We start from the raw sequence: 25,882 nt of genomic DNA, 5'->3' as shown, positions 1-25,882 counted from the left end.
GGTCAGACCTGGTTCAGACCCCAGTCCTGGCTCACACTGATTGGATTACGGGATCCAGAGGTTGTTAATTTGGTTGTGTGTGGATGAGGAGGGCACACAGTGAAGGTCCATTCACGGTGAATAATGGATGTATCAGGGCCTTCTCAGTGTGATGATGATGGATGAATGTTTGATTTGGATTTTTGCTGCGGTTTCTGTTACAATACATGCATTTTTTCTGTTACAACACAGCAACTAATTGAAAGTAATCTAACAGCATGTGTGGCTGTGTTGCTTATAAAGCAGAGCAGGCATCTCAGGAATGAAGCCGTGTGTTTTCCAGGACGCTCCGTCGCAGCTCGTAACTCGTCTCCAGACATCCCTGGAACACAAGATGATTTCAATGATCTATTCAAATTTTTTGCAGCTGTTCTACGATGTTGCTGAGTGTGATTGAGCTCATCCACTGAGTGTTCAGAGATGGCAGGTTTACTGACCGGTCGTTAGCCTTTTTGATGTGTCATTAGCCTGGCTGGCCTCCTGTGTTGTGGGGAGCCTTCTGACCCCGATGGGCTGATGTCCAGAGGGGGGGGGGCCTCAGGGAGGTCAGCTGAGTCTGAGTGGAGGGACCTGACCTTGGGGGCTGGCTCTTGTATCAAGGGGCAGGGGGCTTAAGTGTCCGAACTCCATTAGGGGCCTAATCGCTTTCTCTTTAACGCACTTTCGGGGCGACCTTTAGGCCTCTGCTGGCCGCACTGTGGCTCAAAGGTCAGGGTTCAGCCTGGGTACCACATTAGCATGCAGGTGGATCAGCGGGGCCAATGTGTTTGGAGAGTGCGTCCTCTGTTCTGCTCAGCAAGAGGCTGAGGACTGTGATCTTTGTGAGGATGTGACCTCATCCTCCACGCCCCCCTCACTGTGCACTTTCAATGTGATGTGTGTGTCCTGGGTGTGTGTTCTGGGTGTGTGTTCTGAGTGTGTGTTCTGGGTGTGTGTTCTGAGTGTGTGTCCTGGGTGTGTGTCCTGGGTGTGTGTCCTGAGTGTGTGTTCTGAGTGTATGTTCTGTTCACAAGACAATGGCTGGGTTTCCCTCTTTCAGGGAACAACCTCAGAGAGGGTTTCAAACAGACAGAAGGGGCACACAACCAAACAGACGGTTATGATCAAATTCAAAACCATTCTCAAAATCGTAGTCGTTATTAAGACTTGAGGGTTTAATGCAACTTTCACATGGTCTCTGGTTTTCTCTGTCTTCAGCATGAAGCGATTCATCTCTCTAATTTGATTTGTTTTGATTTTGTCTTTAATGTCCACTTACAGTGAGGCCTGGCGTGTGAGCTAATGGGCAGGGTCAGGGATGATGGTATGGTCTGTGTCCAACCTCTCTGCCCACGCTGTGGCTTAGTGACCCCAAGGTCACTGTTTCACTCTTCACCTCTCCAAGGACTCCTAACAGACCCTTTGTGAGGGTCTGTTTATTGATTGCTTCGCCCTAATCATCAAGTCCTTCAGAGCTGTTAGGCTGACAGCTTACTAAATTCTGGAAGCTGTATAACAGTCCTCATTCATCATTCATACGTAGACCAGCATGTCCAGATGACCTCCCTCGTCCCTCGGAGCCTCTGCAAGACGAAAGCTGATGAGAAACTTGAGACCTGCAGCCTCAGCAACAGCCATGTAGACGTGTGTGTCTGTGTGTGCTTCATTCAGCCATGTAGACACGTGTGTGCTTCATTCAGCTAGGCTTTTAGTCAAGACTGACGTTACTTTGTGAACTTGTATATTGTGGACATTCTTCTTTTGTTAGGTAATGATACTATTTGGACAGCAGACTGGATACTTAACAAACAAAACATGGGTGAAGGTTTGAGTCAGCAGGATTTGGCACCTAATTGTAAAGAAACAGGGTGTTTCATGAGTCATCTGATTGATAGTTCAACCTCTCATGTGAGGATACTCAAAGCTCTTCACAACAACAATTACCCAAACACAGAGTGGTAGTCAAAGCCGACTTAGAAGTGTTGACTTGGGATGGGTTCTATTCCCAGGTTCCCTCTCCCCCGTCCTGTGAACATGTTCACCTCGTTTCTCATGTTTCCTGCCAGAGCTTCATGGCACTGAACTTTCACCCAGTTATAAGCAGACTCTTTGCAACCTCGACCGGACTTAAAAAAAAAAAAAATGTAGCCATTCTGGTTGGTTGCGCACATGTTTCTGTAACGTGATCAAACTCCAGAGATGCAGGCTAGGGAACCCCTTCTCCTGCCTCTTCATCTCCTCACTGCTCTTCTCACACCGGTGTGGGTGTCTACCAGGGACAGAATGTCCTCACGCTGAAAGAATCGTGTGTATTTGTGGGGACACTCCAGTAAACAGACCCCTCCCACCACTGGAAGAGCAACACGGTCTGTTTAGATGACAGCAATTCATCCAAATGTCAACACACTGTGTACCTTCAGCACAAGGGGCAGGACCTGCTGGTTAGTCATTAAATGTTTCCTCACAAACTCAGCCTGTCACCCACAGACCAGCTGACTGGTGCACTGTGCTTTTTAACACCCAACTTTCACCTATGATATAACTGTACCGTTACTTTTACGGTTGTCTGTTAAGAGGCAGGACCGTTTCTACAGAGTAGAGTTGTTAGAGTTCTGACGAGATTACCTTTGTTGTGTTCTTTTTATAAAGGAATGAAAGTTCGGCTTTCAGTTTAGCAAACGTACAATATCAATATGGATGGTCTGGTTTTCTGCTACCAGCCATTTAAAGTATATTAGATGCATAGTCATGGTACTCATATAGAACTGTGCCATGAACATAGCTGTTCTTCACCATATAGGAGTCCACCGGTGAGTTCATGTACAGTGTTACCTGTAACAGGAGACCTTGATTCATGTGCTCTGCATGCTGTGAGCGCACGTGCTGAAAACTGTCTGTGGAAGAACAAATATTTGATCCTAACACAGAGCCTTCTTGGAAACCACTTGTTTAAAAAATGTGCGGCCACAAAAATGTTTTAATGTTAAACAAAGTAGTGGCTTATACTAAAAGTAAAGTCTAGTAAAGATTTTAGTTTCAGAACATTTATTCAAATGGATTCGGAATGAGAAAGAAAAAAATACACAAAAATAATAACTTTTATAAAAAGTTAAGTAAACATGTTAAAACACAATGCTTTGAGCAACTCATTAATCTTCACAAGCCTCTACAAACGGAACTGTAGATGACCTACAATCTTAAACTAGTTTCAAACAGGTACACTCATACGGCATGTACATGTTAAAAACAAGCATGTACAATCATATTCTTCAAGACTTTAAAACAGTACCCATGTTCAATTCAAACAACATTTAAGAGAGTAATACAGTGCCAAAGTCCATCAAGATTGGACATGTAACAATATCAGATATTATTGTTCCTCAACAACCATGTAAGAGCTTATTCTCAAACGGTACGAGTCCTCATTTTGCAACAGAAAGTCAGAAAGCCTATACAGACCCTCTCACTAAATAAACTGTACGTCTTTCATCATTGCACTTTCAGCATGTAACCGACAAACTCATCTTTCAATCTCCCAGGCATTTATAACCACAATCATTCAAACAGAAAAAGCATGGACGACATCAACACTGTTTATGAGCGGAGTGTCTCATGGAGTCTTCACAGTAGTGTTGTTGATGTGGTGGGACGGTGGCACAGTGGCGTCCGGCTGCCAAAAGTGTCCAGCCTGACGTCACAGCAGGTGTCCAGCCTGACGTCACAGCAGGTGTCCAGCCTGACGTCACAGCAGGTGTCCAGCCTGACGTCACAGCAGGTGTCCAGCCTGACGTCACAGCAGGTGTCCAGCCTGACGTCACAGCAGGTGTCCAGCCTGACGTCACAGCAGGTGTCCAGCCTGACGTCACAGCAGGTGTCCAGGCTGACGTCACAGCAGGTGTCCAGGCTGACGTCACAGCAGGTGTCCAGGCTGACGTCACAGCAGGTTGGTCTCTTCAGCTCAGAGCAGGAGGGCCAACGCCGCCGCCTCGATGGAGAACAGGTGATCGTCTTCCACCTCGGGACAGCACAGCCTCATGAACTCAGCCAGGCGGAGGAGGTACTCGATGTTGTGGCCCGTGTTGCCCCTGCTGGTGGCGATCTGGGCCGCGATTTCGGACGGGGTGGCGGGCCCAAGGTAGATGGGGTTGTCTGAGGTAGCGAGATACACCAGGGCCAGTATCTTACCCTGGCCCTTCTCTCTAGGAGAGAACTCCACCATCTTGGTGACGTAGCCGCCTAGCACGGCCTCCCTCACATGGAGGTACTGCAGACCCTCCTCCACCTGGGAATCAGTGACCTCATACGCGACCCCCCAGGTGCACGCCTGTGGGGGACAGGAAGTAGATGTCAGAGATGTCTTTAGCAGTAGAGACAGAATTAACTCTGATCAAATATTGTACAAATTATGAATGAAACGTTGACTGATTTGATTTAAAATTTCATTTTGATCACTGCCTTGTTGCAAGAAACATGACTCAGTTCCTAGAAGCAGTCAGTGGTTTAATTAGCTTGAGGTTTAAATACTGAAAGTTGTTGTCAGACTGTTCACTTACATCATGATCCTCCACCAGAGTGACGACTCTTCCTGGCTGGAAAGAGAGAGCAGACATCGGTATAAACCTTAAAAACATCCAGAAACATTTCTCTCTAGCCTTAAGCCAAAAATGTGGCTGCAGTTTCACCAACTGAAACCACATATTTAAAAGTAAAACCTTACCATGTCTTTGTCTCCTCGATGGAAATTATCTCCATGCCAGAAGCGCCTCTTATATCCCTTAATATAGCCGACTTTGCTCCTCATGAATTTGAAGTCTGGTTTCCAAACTAAAGAGCCATATCCGAAGATCCACAGGCTGCTTTTCTCTGCAATAATGTCCTGGAGCTTCATTGCGCTGCGGTTAGTTGACAGCCAGATGGGTGAGTTTTTGTGGGGCAACTCCGATTTTACTGATGATGGTCACTCTGCTTTCTTATGCATTCCAATGCACTCGACTTGGCACAATGTCTGGTTCTCTAGAAACCCCTATCTTCAAGCATAACTCCAGAATACTAAGTCATACTCGTGCTTATTCTGTAGACGTCTTTCAGGACGGCTCGTTCTCTGTGCTCACAGGAGACTCATATGGTCCTTTCAATGTCCCAGCTACTTTATCTCAGTGGTGCAGACACGTGTACTTGTTGTTTGGAACGCTACAGTACGGGACGTTCTTGGCCAATGATATCATAGAAGAGGCTGGTCTAGGTGTAACGCAACCAATCCCATCCCACTCGCGAGCATGGCAGTGCAGGAAAGCTGTCAGGCAACGATTTACAGTTCAGCTTGTTTTATTTGACTCGACAAAAACAGACATAGGCCCAACACACACACACACACACACACACACACACACACACACACACACACACACACACACACACACACACACACACACACACACACACACACACGGTTTATTTATTACACGTAATTTTCACGCGATGATTGAACAAACATGATGCGCCGATGATCACAGAGGAAGTCGTTTAATATTTTTAAAACTTAGTGTAAAACTTAATACAGTCAGTGTTTAAAAACATAGGAGTAGGTTTTGGTTTCGTTCAGTGTCTATTTTTCTATAAGAGCGTTTACTGTCAGACTTTCTTTTTTTGGGGGGGGGGAAAAAGACGGCTCCCGTTATTTCCTTGAGTGTCTAACAGGCAAGGCCGTAATCTTAATATATATCCCCCCAATATATTGATATAAAAATATAACATAAAAAAAAATATTTATGTGCTACGCTACGACAGGCAACCTGGCTACGGCCTTGCTAACAGGCAGTGGTATCTCAGTAGCAAATCAGATTAACTATATATAGCGGCATTATCTTGACACATTACATCACGGTCGTTCTAAAGCTCATTACATCTGCTCCTCTTTAGATCTGGCTGTGATTGTGGCTGGACATCTTATAAACCAGTAAAAGCACGTTACTTTCCCTCTGACCTGTTAGACTACTTGGTATTGTGTTGGGGAACACATTAGTTACAATATCAAACAATAACGGCCGAGAATTGTAAGAAAAAGTTTCATGACATGATTTCAAAAAGCAGAATGACATGGCATGCGTTTAATAAAACGGCTTCATTATGATTTCCAAACAATGGAGCATAGCCACTGTCAACATGTTCTGTATTTGTGTGGTATGCAACATTACGTTTTAGTCTGTGTTATACTGAGGGCATCTCATGTATAATTTACTGCCCCCAAGTGTTAACTTCTGACTTTACAACATGGAGTGAATCAATTTTTGGGGGGACAATTATATGACATTTTCTCAAGAGCAATTCCTGAGGGGGACAACAAAATTACTGCTGTAACACAGCCTAAATTGTAATATGTTAAATGAATATTATTAATATTATTTAAATGTCTTTATGTTTACAGTGATTTATTGACTGTTTTTGTGATTGGGTGGGACAAATCCTATTTTTCCCAGGATGGGGGGATTGTGTCCCCCCTGTTCCCCCCCGGGTTTCCGCCTATGGTGTTCCTGTGCACTTCTTCTTGGATTCTCCGGAATTATCATATGTATTATTTAAAGGAAAAGATTAGAACCCTGGATGCATATCCATAATGATTCTGATAACACACTTTTTGAGGCATTATGATATGTCGAATGTTGATAGCTGGCGAATTTTACATTTGAATCAGACAGGAAGCAGGAAATGATGTCACTTGGTCACAAACAGGATGCTTTGATTGTAACAATGAAAACGTGTGGCTTTGTGGTTGGTGTCCAAAAGCAAACAAGAATGTGGAAAGGACAAATGTTTAGGTGATATTGTTAGCAGAATAAATACAGATGAATGAGTGAGATTGAAGGGTAGGAATTGGGGAAGTTAGCATAGAAGTGACATCTTCAAAGATGTCCTGGCAGGCTGGTACTTACTGGACCCTGGCTGCCCGGGGCACACTCAGTCAGAAGACAGTGGTCTGAAGGGTGGAGGGAGGTTACATCCCTGGTTTAGAGAGATGTGGTACCTTACACTACACTCACCATGCTGTTCGGCCATAGCAATCCTCTGTAGATGTACAATAGTAAACAGGTGTCACTGCCAGACAGTGTTAGTTTCAAGAATGAATCGTTTTAACATACAGACTTTAATATATATCTTTTGTCTAAGCGGTAGCTTACACTACTGTCCACTGAATGATTGCAAGCACATTGATTTCACATCACAAAGACACATGCCTCTCAACACATGGGATGGAGGTGACTTCTACAGGATCATACATTATCCTGGGGTCAAGGGTTACGATACTCGTATGTTGCACCTAGACATTATCTAGACAATGAAGCCACTTCCACACCAGGTGATGAACTTCAGCTGAAGGTTCTTGGGTCATTCCAACATCTAGTCAGATTTATAGATATATATTTGACCACTCAACATCGCATGAGACCAACAAACAACAGTGTACCAGATATGTGTTCATTGTTTGAATCCAGGAAAAAAACAAGACCAACAACATTAAAAAATAAATTCAACTTCTTGGGCACCAAATTAAAAACACTGTACACTTCAGATGTCTAACCATATAAATATACATTATATACAAAAAAATAATTTTATAAAACATAGAAAGATCAGTGCTTCATAATATTAAATATCTAGTGAAATGCTAATCTTAAAAATAACATTATTGGTTCAGTAATTTCGATTAAAGGCGTCCTTGGTGTTGTTTGTTATTGGGCAGTGTTGCATAATGACAAGTTAACAGAGCTTCATCTTGAATTATCTGGCACTGCACCAAGTATTGCATCAATTTTTCTATTTAACTCTTTTTATTAATTGTGCAAAGTTTTCAAGAAGAGACTGGGCTGTTTTGTAGTTGCTTGTAAGTCCATCCTTAAGGCTGTGTGATTTGGGCTTCATACATTCGTTATCCAAGTAAAAAAAAAAAGAAGGCCATTTACAAATGGACAAAGTTCTAAAATGTTCCCCCCCAAAAATGAACCGTTTCCAGTAGTTTTCCCCACTTAACCAGGGTGGAATAATAATAGAAGCTCACTTCTGCTGGCTTAGTGGCGAGTAGTTGATTGGATGCTGCTCATGATCTCAATTATGCGTAGCGTCTTCAAACACAATCCTCTCGTTCTGCTGCAGAGCAGACAAGCATGAACACAGAGGCCTGTTTTCCAAACATGCACTTGGACTAAGTCTGTCAAGGGCTTGAACCTAATAATCACACCAAAGGTCAAACGTGCGAGTCTGTTTTGTGTATTATTTTTCAGTCCGTTTCATCCTTACATTCTAACGAAGGTTGGTAGGTCCTATTGCATTCATAGAGCTCACAGGCTCGGTCCAGTTATCAAGTTTTTCAAGAGCAGCAAATTGCAGTTAAATAAATCCCAGTCTTTCCACACCTGTAAACAGTGCAGAAGATATCCACTTTCTCGACAGAGCGATACCTTCCATGTATCATACCTGGGAGAGGGAGAGAACGAGACAGTTTTACACGGATGCATGCTGATTGATGTAATGGTACATGTTGTTGAAAGAAATATGCTCAGTGTTTGGTGAAAATGATACTGACAGCTTACCTCAGTTGCTATGACACACTCATTTTTCTCCTCAGCTATTACAAACACAGACTGGTACATTGAATCTCTCAGAGGACATATCGTTGATATTCTACACTGCAGCCTTTCACTGAAAATGAAAATACAACACGTCAACATCCTAGCAGAAACTTGGCCAACGTCCATTTTGTTAATTGATGCTATACAAAATTCAACACGATGTAAATGTACAACACATTCACAGCCCTGGCACAGACAGTCTGTCTACAACTCTTCCCTGTCCTCTTACTTGTATATTCTGCCCAACGACATCTTCTCCTCTCTCGCCTTTTCACAGTTTTCATCTTTCTCCGCACTAAAATTGTCATCCTTGTACACCTTGGAGGTTGTGTAGTCCAGGTGATAGTTGACGTGTTTGTGGTTGAACTTCTCAGGAGGGCACTCCACCTCCAGGTCCACCTCCTTGTTGGTGTTCTTCACCTGGAGCGTAGGAAGGAGGACCTCATTCTGGAAGTCCGACAGGTTGTTCATGGTCTTGGCGTCGCGCTCCTTCTTCTTCTGCTGTTGGACGTGGCGCAGCCCCACAAGCACCATACCGAGCATGACCAGGAGGACCACCACCAGGCCCACGCCCAGACACACGGTGTCCCAGCGCAGCTGCTGCCTGGGCCCCGTGTCTGGGCTGGGGCTGGGGGTGATGACTAAAGGCACTTTGTAGTACTGGCACTGGGAGCCGCTGTAACGTGGGGGGCAGACGCAGGCTGCCGGCTGGCCTCTGGCTCCCCCACTGCAGGTCCCTCCGTTCAGGCACGGCGCGGAGGCACAGCGGTCAGACACCCTGCTGCAGTCGCGGCCTGCGTACCCCACCGGGCAGACGCAGGTGTGGTCGTTGATGCGGTCGACGCAGGTGGCTCCGTTGGCGCAGGGGTTGCCGGCACACTCGTTGATGTTGATCTCGCAGCGCGGGCCGGTGAAACCAGAGATGCAGCTGCACTGGCGGATGTTACCGGAGATAACACAGCGCCCTCCTGAGAAGGACAACACGTCTGTAAACACACTGCCTGCCACACGGGAAGATAATCATCCCCAACATTAAACACTTTGAGGCCCAGTGTCCCAGACAGGGATTGAGCCTAGTTAGACTAAAAATGTTTTCAATGGAGATCTTTATTGAATTGTACTTTAGGACTAGGCTTAATCCGTGTTTGGGAAACCAGGCCTAAAAGCACAGAGAAGAGACGTGCGTTTACCGTTTGTACAAGGCAGTGAGGTACATTTGTCCACTTTCTTCTCACAGTTGAGTCCGGTGAAGCCCCTGGGACAGTCACACAGGTAGCTGCGCCCGCTGTTTCTCTCCCTGCACTCCCCGTTATGGAAGCAGGGGGAGTCAGCGCAGGTCAGCACCCGGGTTTCACACTGCCTCCCCTCAAACCCTTGTGAGCACACACACCTGTAGCCATTCTCCACGTCCTGGGGGTCAGAGAGTTACAGAGTTTATCACCTTGATCTGTCACAGGAAACAATCCCAGCAAAGGCCGCTGTATGTTTTTCTGCAAGGCACCTTGGGAAGATTTGCTAGCCAACGCCACATTCAGCTCATGCCCCCTCCGTATCGGTTCAAATGACAGCATATTTACAGGACAGTCTGGGAACTAGGTCAACAGTTCCTCTAAACGTTTATCTGTGGGTAACCTTTCCCTACTAAAGCATAGAGGTTTGGACAGATTGAGGGAAAAAAGACAAAAACAGGAAAGCCGGTGCTGTGTGTTGTGGGAAACGACGGGCTTCCGGTCTCACCAGGCAGCGGCCTCCATTGTGGCAGGGTTTGCTGTCGCACTCCCTGACCTCCGTGTCACAGTTGACCCCTGTGAATGCCGGACGGCAGGTGCAGCTGTAGCTTCCTTGGCCCGTGTTCATACAGGTGGCGCCATTAGCACAGGGCTTGTGGTGGGTGCAGTAGTTCAGATCTGTTGACCGATGTTTGTATTTAAAACAATCCTCTGCTTTCTCTACCTTCCTCCAGTTCTAGGGTGTGGTATAAACTGACTAGTTTCCCCCCCCATTTAATTATATACGTACTTCTCCCTTGTGTTATTTGTGTTATTTATTTGTTGTTGATTTCTGCAGGTTTGGCGCTGGATGTGGGTTGTGATTGAGCTCACCTTGGTCGCACAGCAGGCCTCCCCAGCCCTCCTTACAGGCGCACTGCCAGGGCTGCACACAGGTGCCGTGTTTACAGGACGGATGCCGTTTACACTCATCACAGAATGTGCCCTGCCAGCCCTCTCTGCAGCTGTCAGACCAGAAAACAACACCTTAATGGCTGCTGCGTTAATGTTCACACTCACAAAAACGGACATTCAAGTACTGTGAGGCTCCCGTCATGATGTGCGATGTTTCACTTACTTGCACTCCCCTGGCTGTGAGCAATTTCCATTCTTTGTGCTGCATCCCTCAAGGCAGACCGCTGCAATAATGACAATGTGTTAAAAGGTTTGCTTTTAAACGCAAACCTTTCATTACAAATCATTACATTGATTACGCCTATAATTTTTATTTGTCACCTTAAAAAAAAAGAAAAGAACAAAAAACCTTCTTGTGAAATCTAACCTGTTACCTGGCCATTTCCAAAGAAGCCCTAATTTGCTGCGCCTGTGCGACATTGATTTAGCATGGTTACAAGACTAGTGTTTAACGGCTGGTTAGGGGGAGCAGATGCTGTGTTCTCTAAAGCGGACAGCTGCTTTCATTGTTATCGGTAGGCAGTTCGAACCCCGTTTGCAGCTGCTGTCCTCCCGTTCAACAATAGAGCCCGCAATTTAGTGGCGCGTGGCGGATAATAATGCCGCGATTAACCCGGCGCGTGCTGCTCCCACAGAAAGCAGGCCGGGATTATGATGCCCGCATGCGCACAGATATCTGACAAATCAAGAGTCTAGAGTTGGATTAGGTGAGTGCGATTTAAATGTGTCCCTTCACAATTACAAAAGCAACTCTGGCAAAGACCATTTCCAGTTTTTTTGGTCAATTTGTCAAATGGTTTTTGACAATACTAGGACTAGACATTCTGTCACAAAACTCTTTAATAGACCTAACAAATGTAAAGAATAATTTCATATTTTCTCTCGGATTGCTTACGTTCTTCGCAGTATTCTCCCCTCCAGCCTTGCAGGCAGGATATTTGCCCTTCAGTGTTGCAGGTGTAGTGGCCAAAACGGTCGTCTCTCGGAACGCATATTTTGGAACAACTGTCCCCGTAGTAATTTTCTTTGCAGATGAACCGGTATGAGTACCTTAACTCCGTCTGCTTCCCACTCTGCACGCCCTGGGACCAATCCTGCCCCACTCCCAACTTTCTTTGCATGGCAAAATAATTTATCAATAAATCCGAGTTGGTGGTGTCTGTGAGGATTACAACAAAAACAAAATCAGCTTTTATTATTTTTGTGATTGAAAAGAGAACATTGTTGTCTTTACATATTGCTGTCAGACAAAAACATTCTACTGTATCAAGGCCTGCTTGCTATTCTTTCAAGTGGTTCAAGTGCGCTGTGCACTGCAATTGAAATGTCCCCTTCCTATATTTCAGAAAAACATGTTCAAGCCATTATTCTCCTTCCAAAGGACGGAACAGAAAAAGGTGTAAAATACAGGAAAGCCCGCCAGAGGATTTTGGCAAGGTCTAAATATCCTCACTTATGCCTGCTCACTTTCCCACGCCAAAAATAAACTAAAGGAAGTTCAATTGTGTTGGAGATAGAGTATGAAAAAATGATCTCTGGCATGCAACATCCTAACACATGACAAACCCATAATGTTTGCAATTCCAGGTGTATGTCAAAAGTTCGTACACATTTAGTCCGGCAAAAAAAAAAGTTGTGTGTGAATATTTTTATTTAATGATAGAATTATTTGGTGTGCGCCCTAATGCACGTGTCTCCCCCTAGCGGTGTCCTTACTGACTTCTCACCTTCAGGTTGATCATCTGATGGAGAATGCCAGGCTTCAATTATTAATGAAAACGCACCCTACGGAGAAAGAAAAATATTATTATCATCGGCGTGCACTGTCTCATTATTAGTTATATAACACGCATGAAAGTTTAATGCGTCTGAACAATAAGCGCTTAATTGAGTGTTATCTTTTGGCACCAGCAAACTTGTGCGTCTTACCGGCCATGCGAAGTTGAGCGCCAGACGAATTGGTTCACTGAGCCCATCCCTCATTACGCCGAAGGAGTTGGTGCCCAGTACAGGTGTGATAGCTTGGCCGAAGATGCAGTCCCCAGGTGACACGACGTTCTGATAATTTTTCAAGCACACACGGAAAAAAGTCCTACAGGCAGGGCTGCAAGCAATTCCATTCGCCAGCAAACCTCTACTATTCTGAAACTGATGAAGATCAAGCTCGAATACACCAGATCCCCGAACCTAAAGAAATACAAACATTTAAATACATATGCAATACAATTTTCTTTTACAAACTTTTCATTATTTAATTGCCCAGGTATTCCATATTTCTGCAAAAATATTACCTGCGTAGATATGGCTATAATAATTGCGACGATAATGGAAAACCAAAGTGCCATTCTTCAGAGTTGCTGTGCGTATCCTTTCAAAAGTAACCTGTTCTCTCCAAACAGCTCCTATTCCAAGTGTTGATGGGGAATTCGATAAATGGAAAAGATAAATAAATATATCCTTATTCAAAAGCCTTTAGGACGAGACCCAGCTCCACGATTCCGTAACCAGCAGAAGTCGAAAAAACCTTGTTATCCAGTAATGCAGGTTAAACGCATAAAATTAACGTCAATATCCACAAATTAGTCATTCGTCTGTCTTTATGTTGGCCATCCATCCTGCCGGCGAAGTGTTTTTGTTTGGTGTTGTGTCGGTGCAAATGCGCTTCGACCATGTAGAAACGCACGTCTTTTGAAGCCAATAATGCCGTGTACATGTGGTAGTACATCAGTGACGGAGCATAACTGTTTCTTAATGAACGGGACTTTGACGTCTCTCTCAGTTTATATACTTGAGTTGTCATTATGAATACTGTCAATCAGTAAACGCCGCCCCCTTTTTAGCGCAGCCTTGCAGCCAATCCCAGTTCTCTTGGTCCACCATCCCTTACAGAGAGAAAGAAGACTTATGACCGAAGCGTCTTAGTTTGTGGAACAACAACACATTTAATAACAGTGCTTTTTTTTTATCAGACAAACTTCCAAATATACATATTAATAAATCGTTTTTCTGTTTCTTGAGTCCAACGCTTTCGCGCGTTTGTGTGCTCCAAAATCTCTAAATATCCTGTATGGGATTTCAAGCTTGCGTTGTTGTCCCTGGCAACAAATCTTGCAGGTATATAAAATAGTCTAAGATGAAGATGAAACGTGATACATTTGCACATGCAGCTGTATATTAATGAGCCTTCAACGCTAATCGTAAAGCGTCAAAATCATTCATCTTTAGCCCCAGTTCTTATGGACATTTAGGGAAGTGTAAGTTGTTTATTACCCCGGTGAATTATTTAATAGATTAACAACGTGCCGGTTACGTCATAGTTTAAGGATAATGTTATAGGTGTATAGGCTATATCTCTGCAAGTTCCTTTGGAAGACAATACATATAGTACAGCATTATTTTTTTTCGTTTGTGCATAATTTATTAGAGAGCTTCCATTTAGATAGCTAATTGTGGAAACTGTGGTTGATATATGGCATGTGTGTATCAACGAATCTCTCTGAACTGCATTGTTATTCAGCAATACTATGTAAAATAACTTCTCCTGTGTTTAAGATCAAATGTTTGTTGTTAGAGGGAAACAGACAGGGAGTGAATGAGTAAATGTAAGTTGTTAAACAAATAATCGAAGGGCTCTATCTAGAGAACAGCTGAATCTAGAGAACATTCACACTGAGCTCTGGTATTGTTGGCCTTTATCACTCAGGGCGCAGTGCGCCCCTCCCTGGACGATTTACAGTGAGAGAGTGAGGGAACCGGACTCAGGAAACGTTCCCTCGCTAGATGAAGGTGTCTGGCTGTACAACTCTCCTGCAGAGATGACCTCATCTACACCACCCACCCCCCACCTATGACTTATTGGTCTGTGGCATAGTCACTAGAAGGCAGAGACAATAGACTATTGAGTATTTTCTGTCTAAACAGCCGTGTGAGAAAGAGGCCCAGACATCTCCCATCTCCTCATGGATCAGAGGCCCTTTCTCACCATTCACCGGCCCGCACGGAGCCTGAGGAGGACTTGTGGCCAGTGATGAGCTGTGCACGGACAGATCCCTGCTCTGTGAGACACAAGCTCATGCTGGAGCTACCAAGGGGTTGGATTGGTTAAACTCACTCAGTATAAACCGTTCACCCACGCCATCAAAGTTCATCTCGTTTTTCGGTGGTGTAGCTGGTGAGCGGCGTTTATAAAGGTGGTGGTCACTTTTTGAACTCAAGTCAGAGGACCTGAGTTCCAACCCCAGTATGGGCAAGACTGAGAGGAGGCCACAGGGACAAGCTACGCCCACACCTGCTCCACCCGCTCCACCTGCTCCACCCGCTCCACCTGCTCCACCTGCTCCACCCGCTCCACCCGCTCCACCTGCTCCACCCGCTACATCTGCTCCACCCGCTCCACCCGCTACATCTGCTACACCTGCTCCACCCGCTACACCTGCTCCACCCGCTCCACCTGCTCCACCCGCTCCACCTGCTCCACCCGCTACACCTGCTCCACCCGCTCCACCTGCTCCACCCGCTCCACCTGCTCCACCCGCTCCACCTGCTCCACCCGCTACATCTGCTACACCTGCTCCACCCGCTCCACCTGCTCCACCCGCTCCACCTGCTCCACCCGCTACATCTGCTACACCTGCTCCACCCGCTCCACCTGCTCCACCCGCTCCACCTGCTCCACCCGCTACATCTGCTCCACCCGCTCCACCCGCTACATCTGCTACACCTGCTCCACCCGCTACACCTGCTCCACCCGCTCCACCTGCTCCACCCGCTCCACCCGCTCCACCTGCTCCACCCGCTCCACCTGCTCCATCCGCTACATATGCTACACCTGCTCCATCCGCTACATATGCTACACCTGCTCCATCCGCTACATATGCTACACCTGCTCCATCCGCTACATATGCTACACCTGCTCCACCCGCTACACCTGCTCCACCCGCTACATATGCTACACCTGCTCCACCCGCTACACCCGCTCCACCCGCTCCACCTGCTCCATCCGCTACATATGCTCCACCTGCTCCACCCGCTCCACCCGCTCCACCTGCTCCATCCGCTACATATGCTACACCTGCTCCACCTGCTCCATCCGCTACATATGCTACACCTGCTCCACCTGCTCCACAGGCTCATGTTGTTGTGATCTGTTGCGGTGGATGTGCCTCCATCAGCCTGAAGACCTTTACAGGAGACGAGCTGTGGCACGGTGGTGGAACAGCCTCCGGAGAGACCCTCACACACACCAGACATCCGTCCACCTTCACAGGCTGTGGAGAGGGATGTGCTGTGGAGAGGGATGTTCTGTGGAGAGGGATGTGTTGTGGAGAGGGATGTGCTGTGGAGAGGGATGTGCTGTGGAGAGGGATGGGCTGTGGAGAGGGATGTGCTGTGGAGAGGGATGTGCTGTGGAGAGGGATGTGCTGTGGAGAGGGATGGGCTGTGGAGAGGGATGTGCTTTGGAGAAGGATGTGCTGTGGAGAGGGATGGGCTGTGGAGAGGGATGTGTTGTGGAGAGGGATGGGCTGTGGAGAGGGATGTGCTGTGGAGAGGGATGTGCTGTGGAGAGGGATGTGCTTTGGAGAAGGATGTGCTGTGGAGAGGGATGTGCTTTGGAGAAGGATGTGCTGTGGAGAGGGATGGGCTGTGGAGAGGGATGTGCTTTGGAGAAGGATGTGCTGTGGAGAGGGATGGGCTGTGGAGAGGGATGTGCTGTGGAGAGGGATGGGCTGTGGAGAGGGATGGGCTGTGGAGAAGGATGTGCTGTGGAGAGGGATGGGCTGTGGAGAGGGATGTGCTGTGGAGAGGGATGTGCTGTGGAGAGGGATGTGCTGTGGAGAGGGATGGGCTGTGGAGAGGGATGTGCTGTGGAGAGGGATGTGCTGTTAATATGACCTTAATAATTAATTAAATAATTTCTAATGATACTGGATTCATGAGATAGCATGTAGAGGCATCTTGTAGTACACACTCTGAATAATTCTGTTACACATTCTTAACTTCACCAAACCACTTTCTCCACCATTTTGTTAAAACTGTTGTCCCCATATTTATGTTTGTATTTTAAGATTTGAAAACCTGGCCTGAAATAATAAGGACATTTTATTCCCTGGCCCTCAGGTTATTTTACCCTCAGCCAATGCAATCAATACCCCAACATGCTTTTTTCTCCGATGCTGGTCTTGTGTCAACACAGGCTTGGAAACTAGACATAGGCTCTCCATAATTCCATCTGCAGACCTTTAGTGGACATCATTTGTCTTGGTGGCAGTGTTTTATAAAGCTGCCTTCTGATTGTTTTGCTGCTTTTAAGCTTGCTTCCGAACACTCCCAAAAATAACATTTTGATCAGGAAACAAAAAGGCTGTGGAGAGGGATGTGTTGTGGAGAGGGATGTGTTGTGGAGAGGGATGTGCTGTGGAGAGGGATGGGCTGTGGAGAGGGATGTGTTGTGGAGAGGGATGTGCTGTGGAGAGGGATGTGCTGTGGAGAGGGCTGTGCTGTGGAGAGGGATGTGCTGTGGAGAGGGATGTGTTGTGGAGAGGGATGTGCTGTGGAGAGGGATGTGCTGTGGAGAGGGATGTGCTGTGGAGAGGGATGGGCTGTGGAGAGGGATGTGTTGTGGAGAGGGATGTGCTGTGGAGAGGGATGTGCTGTGGAGAGGGATGTGCTGTGGAGAGGGATGGGCTGTGGAGAGGGATGTGTTGTGGAGAGGGATGTGCTGTGGAGAGGGATGTGCTGTGGAGAGGGATGTGCTGTGGAGAGGGATGTGCTGTTAATATGACCTTAATAATTAACTAAATAATTTCTAATGATACTGGATTCATGAGATAGCATGTAGAGGCATCTTGTAGTACACACTCTGAATAATTCTGTTACACGTTCTTAACTTCACCAAACCACTTTCTCCACCATTTTGTTAAAACTGTTGTCCCCATATTTATGTTTGTATTTTAAGATTTGAAAACCTGGCCTGAAATAATAAGGACATTTTATTCCCTGGCCCTCAGGTTATTTTACCCTCAGCCAATGCAAACAATACCCCAACATGCTTTTTTCTCCGATGCTGGTCTTGTGTCAACACAGGCTTGGAAACTAGACATAGGCTCTCCATAATTCCATCTGCAGACCTTTAGTGGACATCATTTGTCTTGGTGGCAGTGTTTTATAAAGCTGCCTTCTGATTGTTTTGCTGCTTTTAAGCTTGCTTCCGAACACTCCCAAAAATAACATTTTGATCAGGAAACAAAAAGGTACGAAAAGCATATTTGGATTTGGGCTCCTGAGCTTTGCCAGTAAGTGTTGCTATTTTTGAGAATATTTTATGTAATTCTAAAGTAATGTAAGGTACAGTAATGTAAGGTACAGTAATGTAAGGTACAGCATTCAGCATTCAGGTCGAGCTATGTCATGTTCTCCATGACGAATGGAGAACTAATCAGGAAAAAACTTGTATCCCACCCAAATCAACACTAAGACATGGTTATTTTGGTTTTGTCGCTTAGTACGTGCGATGCTGCCCTGTTCCGGCCCCTGCCCCTTCCCCCCCCTGTCCCCGGCCCTGTCCATTCCCTGCCCCTGTTCCTACCCCCGCCCCTGTCCCTGAGCCTGTCCCGACCCCTGCCCCTACCCCCCCCCCTGACCCTGTCCCCGGCCCTGCCCCTTCCCCCCCTGTCCCCGCCCCTGTCCCTTCCCCCCCTGTCCCCGCCCCTGCCCCTTCCCCTTCCCCCCCTGTCCCCGCCCCTGCCCCTTCCCCTTCCCCCCCTGTCCCCGCCCCTGCCCCTTCCCCTTCCCCCCCTGTCCCCGCCCATGTCCCTTCCCCCCCTGTCCCCGCCCCTGCCCCTTCCCCTTCCCCCCCTGTCCCCGCCCCTGCCCCTTCCCCCCCCTGTCCCTGTCCCTACCCCTGCCCCCGTACCTGACCCTGTCCCCGCCCCTGCCCCTTCCCCCCCCGCCCCTGTCCCTGCCCCTTCCCCCCCCTGTCCCCGCCCCTGTCCCTGCCCCTTCCCCACCACTGTCCCCGCCCCTACCCCCGTCCCCACCTCCGCCTCCGCCTGGATCAGGAGCAGCAGCCATCAGCAGACAGGCCGTCCTCACATCTGAAGACAGACTTCCTGAGATGTAAGACAAAACATTCTTATCAATCTTATCAATTCACAACAGCTGCAACCACACATGCATCCACACAGACATTTTAGTGGAGCGACCCACCAACCAATCGATGGAGCTAGTCATAGAGCTGCTGGTCGCAGCTAAAAACTAATATCACAACATTTGTAGGTGTAAATTAACTTGTTGTCCTCTTCTATAATGACAAGCACAAAAGAGGAGTATATTTAGAGCACCTGCTGTTGAGTTGTGGCTTAATCAGACAAACCCTGCCTGAGGCTCTTCTGGAGCTTTCCAACCACCCTCTTGGCGTTGTGTTTAGCAAACAGTCGGACGCCAGCAGTCTCCTACCCTTACGCCAGAACTGACAACACACTTTAATCACTGACACTGGTCATTGGTGCTGGGGAATAAGGTGACACCGGAGCTAAGAGGACATGGCTTATTAAGTGACTAACTGCTCCTCGGAAAAACAGCTAAACGATCAGTTTCCTCTGGAGGCAGGCCGGCCTGCAGTCTGGAGATAGATGGAGATAACCCAGGATCACTCATTAAGAGAACGACTACTCTATGTTAGAAGAGTTGTGTTAGTCCACAATGGAGTACGAAAGATCAGTTTATGTGTAATCTGAGCATGGTGTGTGTGACAAGTGTTGTGTATGATCACCATACCCCTCCCCGGGTTGGGCAAAGCGATCAAATAAAATATATTTGTATAGCCCTTTTTACAAGCAGTGTCACAGACCTTGAGCATCCAGAGCTACCGGATCAGTCATATAGACAGGGAAGTGGCACTACCACCCAGTGATGTCCCCACCCTGGCAGGCAGGGCCCATGCCTCTCTACAGACACTACTGATCCACTGGGTCATCTCCATGGCGACCACAGGGACAACCAGTTTGGCCTGACAACCACATATGCATCTGGTCTGTGATGTCACGTTCTGCTTCATTTGAGGAAGTGTGTTTTTATGGCTGATAAACGGTCTCATGTTGATCAGTGTGTCAGTCTCTATTCTCCCTGCTCCAGGTGTTTGGACGTTTGTATGTGTTTATGCTTCTTTTGAAGGACATGTATGAAAGGCTGTCCACGCCTTGCTCCTGCGTGGACTCAGCTGACGTATCATGTCCGACCGCAGACCCAATTGTGTGCGTGGAAGTCGCGAGCCTTGAGGAAATCCGTCCTCGCTGAGGGTCAAGGCGTCTCTTAAACAGGAGAAAAAAACCATCGCACAGGAAGAGGAAAGAGAGAACTTGCGGAGCGGGAATGTGTGTGTTGGTGTGAAGAGAGTCGTTCAGATCACCTCAGTCCAGCTCAGAGGCCCCCCGTCCCTGTTTCAGAGGCCCCGCAGGCTGGCTGTTTCAGAGGCCCCGCAGGCTGGCTGTTTCAGAGGCCCCGCAGGCTGGCTGTTTCACGGTTCACACATAAATCTACTTGTTGTGGTGCGTAGTACTGAAACAGGTGCTTGCCTCTCCTCGTGCACAGTAGAGGCCTCTGTGCACCCACATACGGTCCTAGCAGGGAAAAGGGAGGGAGCCAGTGTTTAGAAGTCGAGGAAGTCCCTCTGTTTAACCTCTAATCATTATGAGCCTGATTGGAATCTAATGATTTCACCTTGTCATGCAGTTCTGTGGATGGCGTGATAATGTGTGATAAGACACTGTGATTTTGGCTCAATTATAGCCAGAACTAATGATCCCTAATCTTCCTTTCTTCCTCCCCTTCCTGCTCAGGGGCACATGACCTCTCTGGTGGGGTGGTATTATTATTATTTATTTACTCTGAAGGAATGTAGGATATTTTTGGAGCTCCGATGTTTTTTCCTTTTGGATTTGAGATTCCTGGTTTGTCCTTTCCCCATTTGGTGGATGCCAAGGTCATTTCCTAACGTTGCTTCCGATTTACATGGTGCGTCTTGGGAATTAGGTATGAGTTTATGACCTTGTCTGTGAGATAATCCTTGCTGCTAGACATGTGAGACAACCCTGGCTGTCTGTGGCCAAGCAGGTGTGTATTGTGGGTCCATATGACAGGCACTATATGGGATAACGCTCTCCTGGCGCTATGATAGGGGTATTAAATGTTTATGACTACATAAAATAAGCTGCAGTAAGCAGAGTGTGGTGTTTCTTTTTGGAATGTAGTTTCTGTAGTGTGTAGCCCATAACTTCTCTGTTCGGACTGATTATTCATGATAGGAAATATTAGACATTTACATTTATTCATTTAGCAGATGCTTTTATCCAAAGCGACTTCCAAGAGAGAGCTTTACAAAAGTGCATAGGTCACTGATCATAACAACGAGATAGCCCCAAACATTGCAGGTAGCCAAAACATCAAGCATACATTGTGAAAAAAACAAATAATTGCCCAAGGGAAGAACCATAAGAGAGAGACATATGATAAAAAGGCGAATGCTGTTGTATGAAAATATCTTATAATATTACAGAATATTGGGGGAGAGGGTTTACATAATTTGAACAACACTGGATAGTAGTTTTGTTGAGTTTGAATTGTCTTCATTGTGGCCTCCTAGTTTATCACAGCCATAAGAAGGATTATATATCTAGCTCATTCTTCTTTTCCACTTTTAATGTGACTCTCTCATGTAAAGCCTCACTTTAATAGTCAAAAAGCTTTTAGCATCTGTTTGAATACTGTGAGTGAAATCGAACCCTCACTGCCAGTGACAGAGATAGTTGCCTTTCTCCTCTTCTGTTGTGTTAAGCCAGTAAGAGGACATGCTAACTAAGAAGCACTTACAACATACTTTTGTCCCAATGAACAGCAATATCATCTTTTGTTGTGCTTTATTGAGTCTGAACTGAACAGCATTTGACCTCATCAGAACAAGTTGTGTAAATACTCACCTATACTTTCAGGTCAAACAATAAGCAGAAGGTCTTTGTTAAGTCATATAATGAGCCCAGAACCCTTGCAGGGCTTCAAGGGAGATGGTAAACAGCGCAGCCTCGCTGGAGGCTAGGGTTGGAGGCTGGGGTTGGAGGCTGGGGTTGGAGGCTGGGGTTGGAGGCTGGAGTTGGAGGCTGGGGCTGGAGTTGAGGCTGGGGCTGGAGGCTAAGGCTGGAGGCTGGACTTGAGGCTGGGGTTGGAGGCTGGGGCTGGACTTGAGGCTGGGGCTGGAGGCTAAGGCTGGAGGCTGGACTTGAGGCTGTGGTTGGAGGCTGGGGCTGGACTTGAGGCTGTTGTTGGAGGCTGGGGCTGGACTTGAGGCTGGGGCTGGACTTGAGGCTGGACTTGAGGCTGGGGCTGGACTTGAGGCTGGACTTGAGGCTGGGGCTGGACTTGAGGCTGGGGCTGGACTTGAGGCTGGGGCTGGACTTGAGGCTGGGGCTGGACTTGAGGCTGGACTTGAGGCTGGGGCTGGACTTGAGGCTGGGGCTGGACTTGAGGCTAGGGCTGGACTTGAGGCTGGGGCTGGACTTGAGGCTGGGGCTGGACTTGAGGCTGGACTTGAGGCTAGGGCTGGACTTGAGGCTGGGGCTGGACTTGAGGCTAGGGCTGGACTTGAGGCTGGGGCTGGACTTGAGGCTGGGGCTGGACTTGAGGCTGGGGCTGGACTTGAGGCTGGACTTGAGGCTAGGGCTGGACTTGAGGCTGGGGCTGGACTTGAGGCTAGGGCTGGACTTGAGGCTGGACTTGAGGCTAGGGCTGGACTTGAGGCTGGGGCTGGACTTGAGGCTGGGGCTGGACTTGAGGCTGGGGCTGGACTTGAGGCTAGGGCTGGACTTGAGGCTGGGGCTGGACTTGAGGCTGGGGCTGGACTTGAGGCTGGGGAAAAGAAGGATGATGTTGATGAATCCACCAGTTCCTCCCAGAGCCAGGGTGGTCTTTGGGATGATGTTCAGTGCTCCGGACAGGAGCCCAGGAGGTCCCTCATTGGCCAGCTGTTGTTCTAAGATGATGTGCCCCCTCTCCTCTGGGCTCTGATTGGCTCTCTGTCATCTTCATATCTGACACAGGAACCGGACCATGAGAACTGTCCATTCAGGTAGCCGTTTCCACTTCCTTCCATACAAACACCTCATACCAAAACACATGACGAGTCGTAGTGCCATGGTGGGCCAAGCAAGTAGGTAGGATCACAGCTGGTTCTAATGGTTCTGTATGAAAGGAAATGTAAACTTCACAGTAGTTAATCACTCCTAATTAATCTCCCTGTGTCACTGCAACTTTCCCATACACTCCGAGGTGATTTATCAGCGGCTGTGATGAATGACTTAGATAGCGAAGCAGAGCTAGCTCATTTTAACCCCTAGTCTGCCCACCAGCTATATATTATACTGTACATTACAACCAGCAGCTCTATATGTTACCTCTATTTAGTAGAGCAAAGTTTTAATTTAACACCAGCAGTGTTAATTTTTGTTTTGAGTGTTTCACGTAATATAGGTCCACTCTAATGAGATGGATCCCGAGTATATAACCACTCCTGGGGTTAAATTTACAGTTTGAAATGAGCTGTGTGGGGTTGGACTGTTAGGCAGGGCTTCCCTGTACCTGTGAGGATCTCACTCTGGAAGGAGCTGATGCGCTCTGCAGAACTAGGCCTGTAGCGTCAGGGGAGGCATCAGAGTCTGTGATAGAGTCTGTGAAACCAGAGACAACATCCTTTTGATCACGTCTACACTGGTCAGGGTTAGCGTTGGCTCCTTAATAAGGGTGCTCATTTTGAAAAAGAAATTTAACCGATAACCGACGCTCGTTAACGACCATTATCCGTTAACCGAGAAGATTTTTCTTTTTTGCTGGAATGGACGAGTCTCTGTGACCCATTACACTTAAAAAAAAAAAATCAAAGACTGATTAACAAAACGAAAACACATTGAATTTGAGAGCGCTGGCTGTTTTGCAGCTGCTCAACAACGAAAACTGAGACTCCCAAAGTAGCAGAGTCGCTAGATTTGTCGCTAGTGGCTGAATACGACTTGCTAGGCTAGACTTACGGTTGCTAAATATCAGGGGCGATTCTAGGATCAGACCTTTAGGGGGGCTCAGCCCCCAATGAGAATGTGACCTGTGTTCTTAATCTGCGCCATGAAATTAACTAACTAGGCTACTTCTTCTCCTTTGGTTTTACTGGCAGACTACCAACATTAAAGGTGTATGGCGACACTGGATATTAAACCTGTTTAAAGTCATCTGCCACTAACAGACATGTTTGCAAACTCTTACGTTAGAGAACTAAAACTTATTTAAGATCATAATAATTCATAATAATTCAAGATTTTGTTTTATTTTTATTATTATCTTTAGGGGTGCTGAGATGAAATTTAGGGGTGCTCAAGCACCCCTAAATTTAGTCTAAAATTGTCAATGCTAAATATAGAGACACTGTTTAACCGACATTCGTATTGTCGTTTGACGGTTACATGGTTAGTTACGAGCATCCCTAATTCTTAATGACGAACACGACATCTCTGTCCACAGCGGTGCTGGGACTGTGAAGACGTGATGACGTTCTGAACGGCTGTGAGGACGTTCTGAACGGCTGTGAGGACGTTAAAAACGGCTGTGAGGATATTTTAAAGCCGTCTGTAACAGGTCACGGCGATGCGATGCTGCTCAGCGCTCTGCCAGCAGCTCGAGCTGCGTACGATGTGTTGGGGCAGATAAGGCTCTGAGAGAAGGTCTGCGCGGTCCCTCTCACGGTAATCACAAACACGGCGCTACTAACCCGTTATGTAATCCCTGAGGTACGCTGGCCTTTCACTCACACACACACACACACACACTCAGTTCTCCACTCAGGCTTTTATCTGGGCAGTGTGGAAGGACAGCATTGCTGCTGCAGAGCAGTTAGCCCAGAGAGAGTGTGGAGCAGGTCTGCTGGAAGGCTGTCTGAGGATGCAGGTCAGGATTGTCAGATCCTTACTGTTCTTTATTATTACTGTTGTTACTGTACTATTCCACCAGTTTATAACAGTTCCACCAGTTTATCCCACTTGTTCTGTCATGCATTCTATCTCTCTTTTCTTTTCCACTATGAAAACGTTCAGCATCGTGAGTTTGGTAAAAGTTTGTACACTTCAGAACCAGAGGGTATTCAGTCATGAGTGTTTGTGTCTTTCAGAGCTGGATTCGGGTAAAACGTGGTTCCCTGTTGACACAGGCCAGTACGTGGTGACAAGCATCCGCTTGTCGACTAGTGTCACCTTCTCCTGTTGAATCTGTCGCTCTCTGCCCCCACGCCCTCTCCCCCTCCCCCCAGCCCCAGCCCTACCCCAAGCCTGGGAGCGGAATTCTGGGAACATTTTTCCATGTGAAATGCCTTGGTCCGGTCAAGGGGTGTGACGCCACTGCATTGTTCCAGCAGAGGAACCGCTTGTGATGAGGCCAATTCCTGTTGGTCTCAAAAAAACACTTTCTCACACCGGCTTCCTTCCTCATTGGACAGCACAAAACAATCCCAGACTGGCCAGCAGAGAGAGGGAGAGAGACAGAGAGGGAGAGAGAAACTTTGACCGGAGAGAAGACAGGTAGAGAGTGTATGAGTGAGGGAAGAATGACAATAGACAACGAGAGAGGGAGGAAGCAGGCAGAGTGAGCGAGAGAGAAGCAGGTAGAGTGAGAGAGAGAGAGAGAGAGAGAGAGGGAGAAGCAGGTAGAGTGAGAGAGAGAGAGAGAGAGAGAGAGAGAGAGAGAGAGAGAGAGAGAGAGAGAGAGAGAGAGAGAGAGAGAGAGAGAGAGAAGAAAGAGAGGGCTGGAGAATCTGAGAGATTGAGAGGTTAGAGGAGAGATATTCTATCAGCCTGGTACAGACTGTTTGTCTGTAGCAGAAAGCACAGCAGAATGTGTAATCTCCAGTTACCACCTGACAGCCCCTCCACAAAGGTAACAGGGAATTAGCTCTTTATCAGAAAACCAGACCCCAACAAAGTGTGTTTGTTGTTTAGCCTAGCAGGCCACCCTAGTGACCACCAGCTAGCTCTT

The 25,882-nt window shown here is 47.1% G+C and overlaps 3 protein-coding genes across 6 annotated transcripts in view; all 3 read right to left on the bottom strand.

Annotated features, from left to right (window-relative positions):
- The window catches only part of lin52 (lin-52 DREAM MuvB core complex component), a 123,830-nt gene continuing 97,948 nt past the window's right edge, over positions 1-25,882 (bottom strand). Inside the window, exon 7 of the mRNA XM_062470088.1 lies at positions 1-26. The gene's annotated coding sequence lies outside the window, so the exon portion shown is untranslated. The remainder of the gene's footprint in view (positions 27-25,882) is intronic.
- On the bottom strand, positions 3,053-5,196 carry LOC134026976 (glutathione-specific gamma-glutamylcyclotransferase 1-like). Of its 2 annotated transcripts, none has more exons than XM_062470067.1 (4): positions 4,736-5,196; positions 4,572-4,607; positions 3,962-4,342; positions 3,053-3,721 (listed from the first exon to the last, which is right to left on the bottom strand). In XM_062470067.1, the coding sequence occupies exons 1-3, from the start codon at positions 4,904-4,906 to the stop codon at positions 3,977-3,979; spliced, it is 573 nt and encodes a 190-aa protein (XP_062326051.1). In that variant the 5' UTR covers positions 4,907-5,196; the 3' UTR covers positions 3,053-3,721; positions 3,962-3,976. The 2 variants fall into 2 exon arrangements, with proteins under 2 accessions (XP_062326051.1, XP_062326050.1); XM_062470066.1 differs by lacking the exon at positions 3,053-3,721 and adding an exon at positions 3,751-3,889 and having other exon boundaries at positions 4,736-5,195.
- LOC134026907 (delta-like protein 4) lies at positions 7,661-13,561 on the bottom strand. 3 transcript variants are annotated; one of them, XR_009931395.1, is made up of 12 exons: positions 13,117-13,561; positions 12,755-13,012; positions 12,553-12,610; positions 11,721-11,984; positions 10,989-11,049; positions 10,745-10,875; positions 10,380-10,549; positions 9,833-10,052; positions 8,872-9,610; positions 8,604-8,712; positions 8,427-8,487; positions 7,661-8,160 (listed from the first exon to the last, which is right to left on the bottom strand). XR_009931395.1 is itself a non-coding variant. In XM_062469950.1 (11 exons), exons 1-11 carry the CDS (start codon positions 13,168-13,170, stop codon positions 8,482-8,484), a joined length of 2,070 nt encoding a protein of 689 aa, XP_062325934.1. In that variant the 5' UTR covers positions 13,171-13,561; the 3' UTR covers positions 7,661-8,481. The 3 variants fall into 3 exon arrangements, 2 of the variants coding, with proteins under 2 accessions (XP_062325934.1, XP_062325935.1); XM_062469950.1 differs by having other exon boundaries at positions 7,661-8,487; XM_062469951.1 differs by having other exon boundaries at positions 7,661-8,487; positions 8,604-8,694.

The sequence above is a fragment of the Osmerus eperlanus genome, chromosome 9 (assembly GCF_963692335.1).
Source record: "Osmerus eperlanus chromosome 9, fOsmEpe2.1, whole genome shotgun sequence".
Taxonomy (NCBI): domain Eukaryota; kingdom Metazoa; phylum Chordata; class Actinopteri; order Osmeriformes; family Osmeridae; genus Osmerus; species Osmerus eperlanus.
Note: the sequence above shows the minus strand (reverse complement) of the source record. Positions and strands in the feature narration are given on the sequence as shown.

Coding starts and splice junctions, on each gene's coding strand:
- LOC134026976 (XM_062470067.1), bottom strand. CDS start 4,906: ATGAAGCTCCAGGACATTATTGCAGAGAAAAGCAGCCTGTGGATCTTC. Junction 4,608..4,735: donor ATCGAGGAGACAAAGACATG/GTAAGGTTTTAC, acceptor CTCTCTTTCCAG/CCAGGAAGAGTCGTCACTCT. Junction 4,343..4,571: donor CTCTGGTGGAGGATCATGAT/GTAAGTGAACAG, acceptor TGTCCCCCACAG/GCGTGCACCTGGGGGGTCGC.
- LOC134026907 (XM_062469950.1), bottom strand. CDS start 13,170: ATGGCACTTTGGTTTTCCATTATCGTCGCAATTATTATAGCCATATCT. Junction 9,611..9,832: donor CTCACTGCCTTGTACAAACG/GTAAACGCACGT, acceptor TGTCCTTCTCAG/GAGGGCGCTGTGTTATCTCC. Junction 8,713..8,871: donor TCGTTGGGCAGAATATACAA/GTAAGAGGACAG, acceptor TTTCATTTTCAG/TGAAAGGCTGCAGTGTAGAA.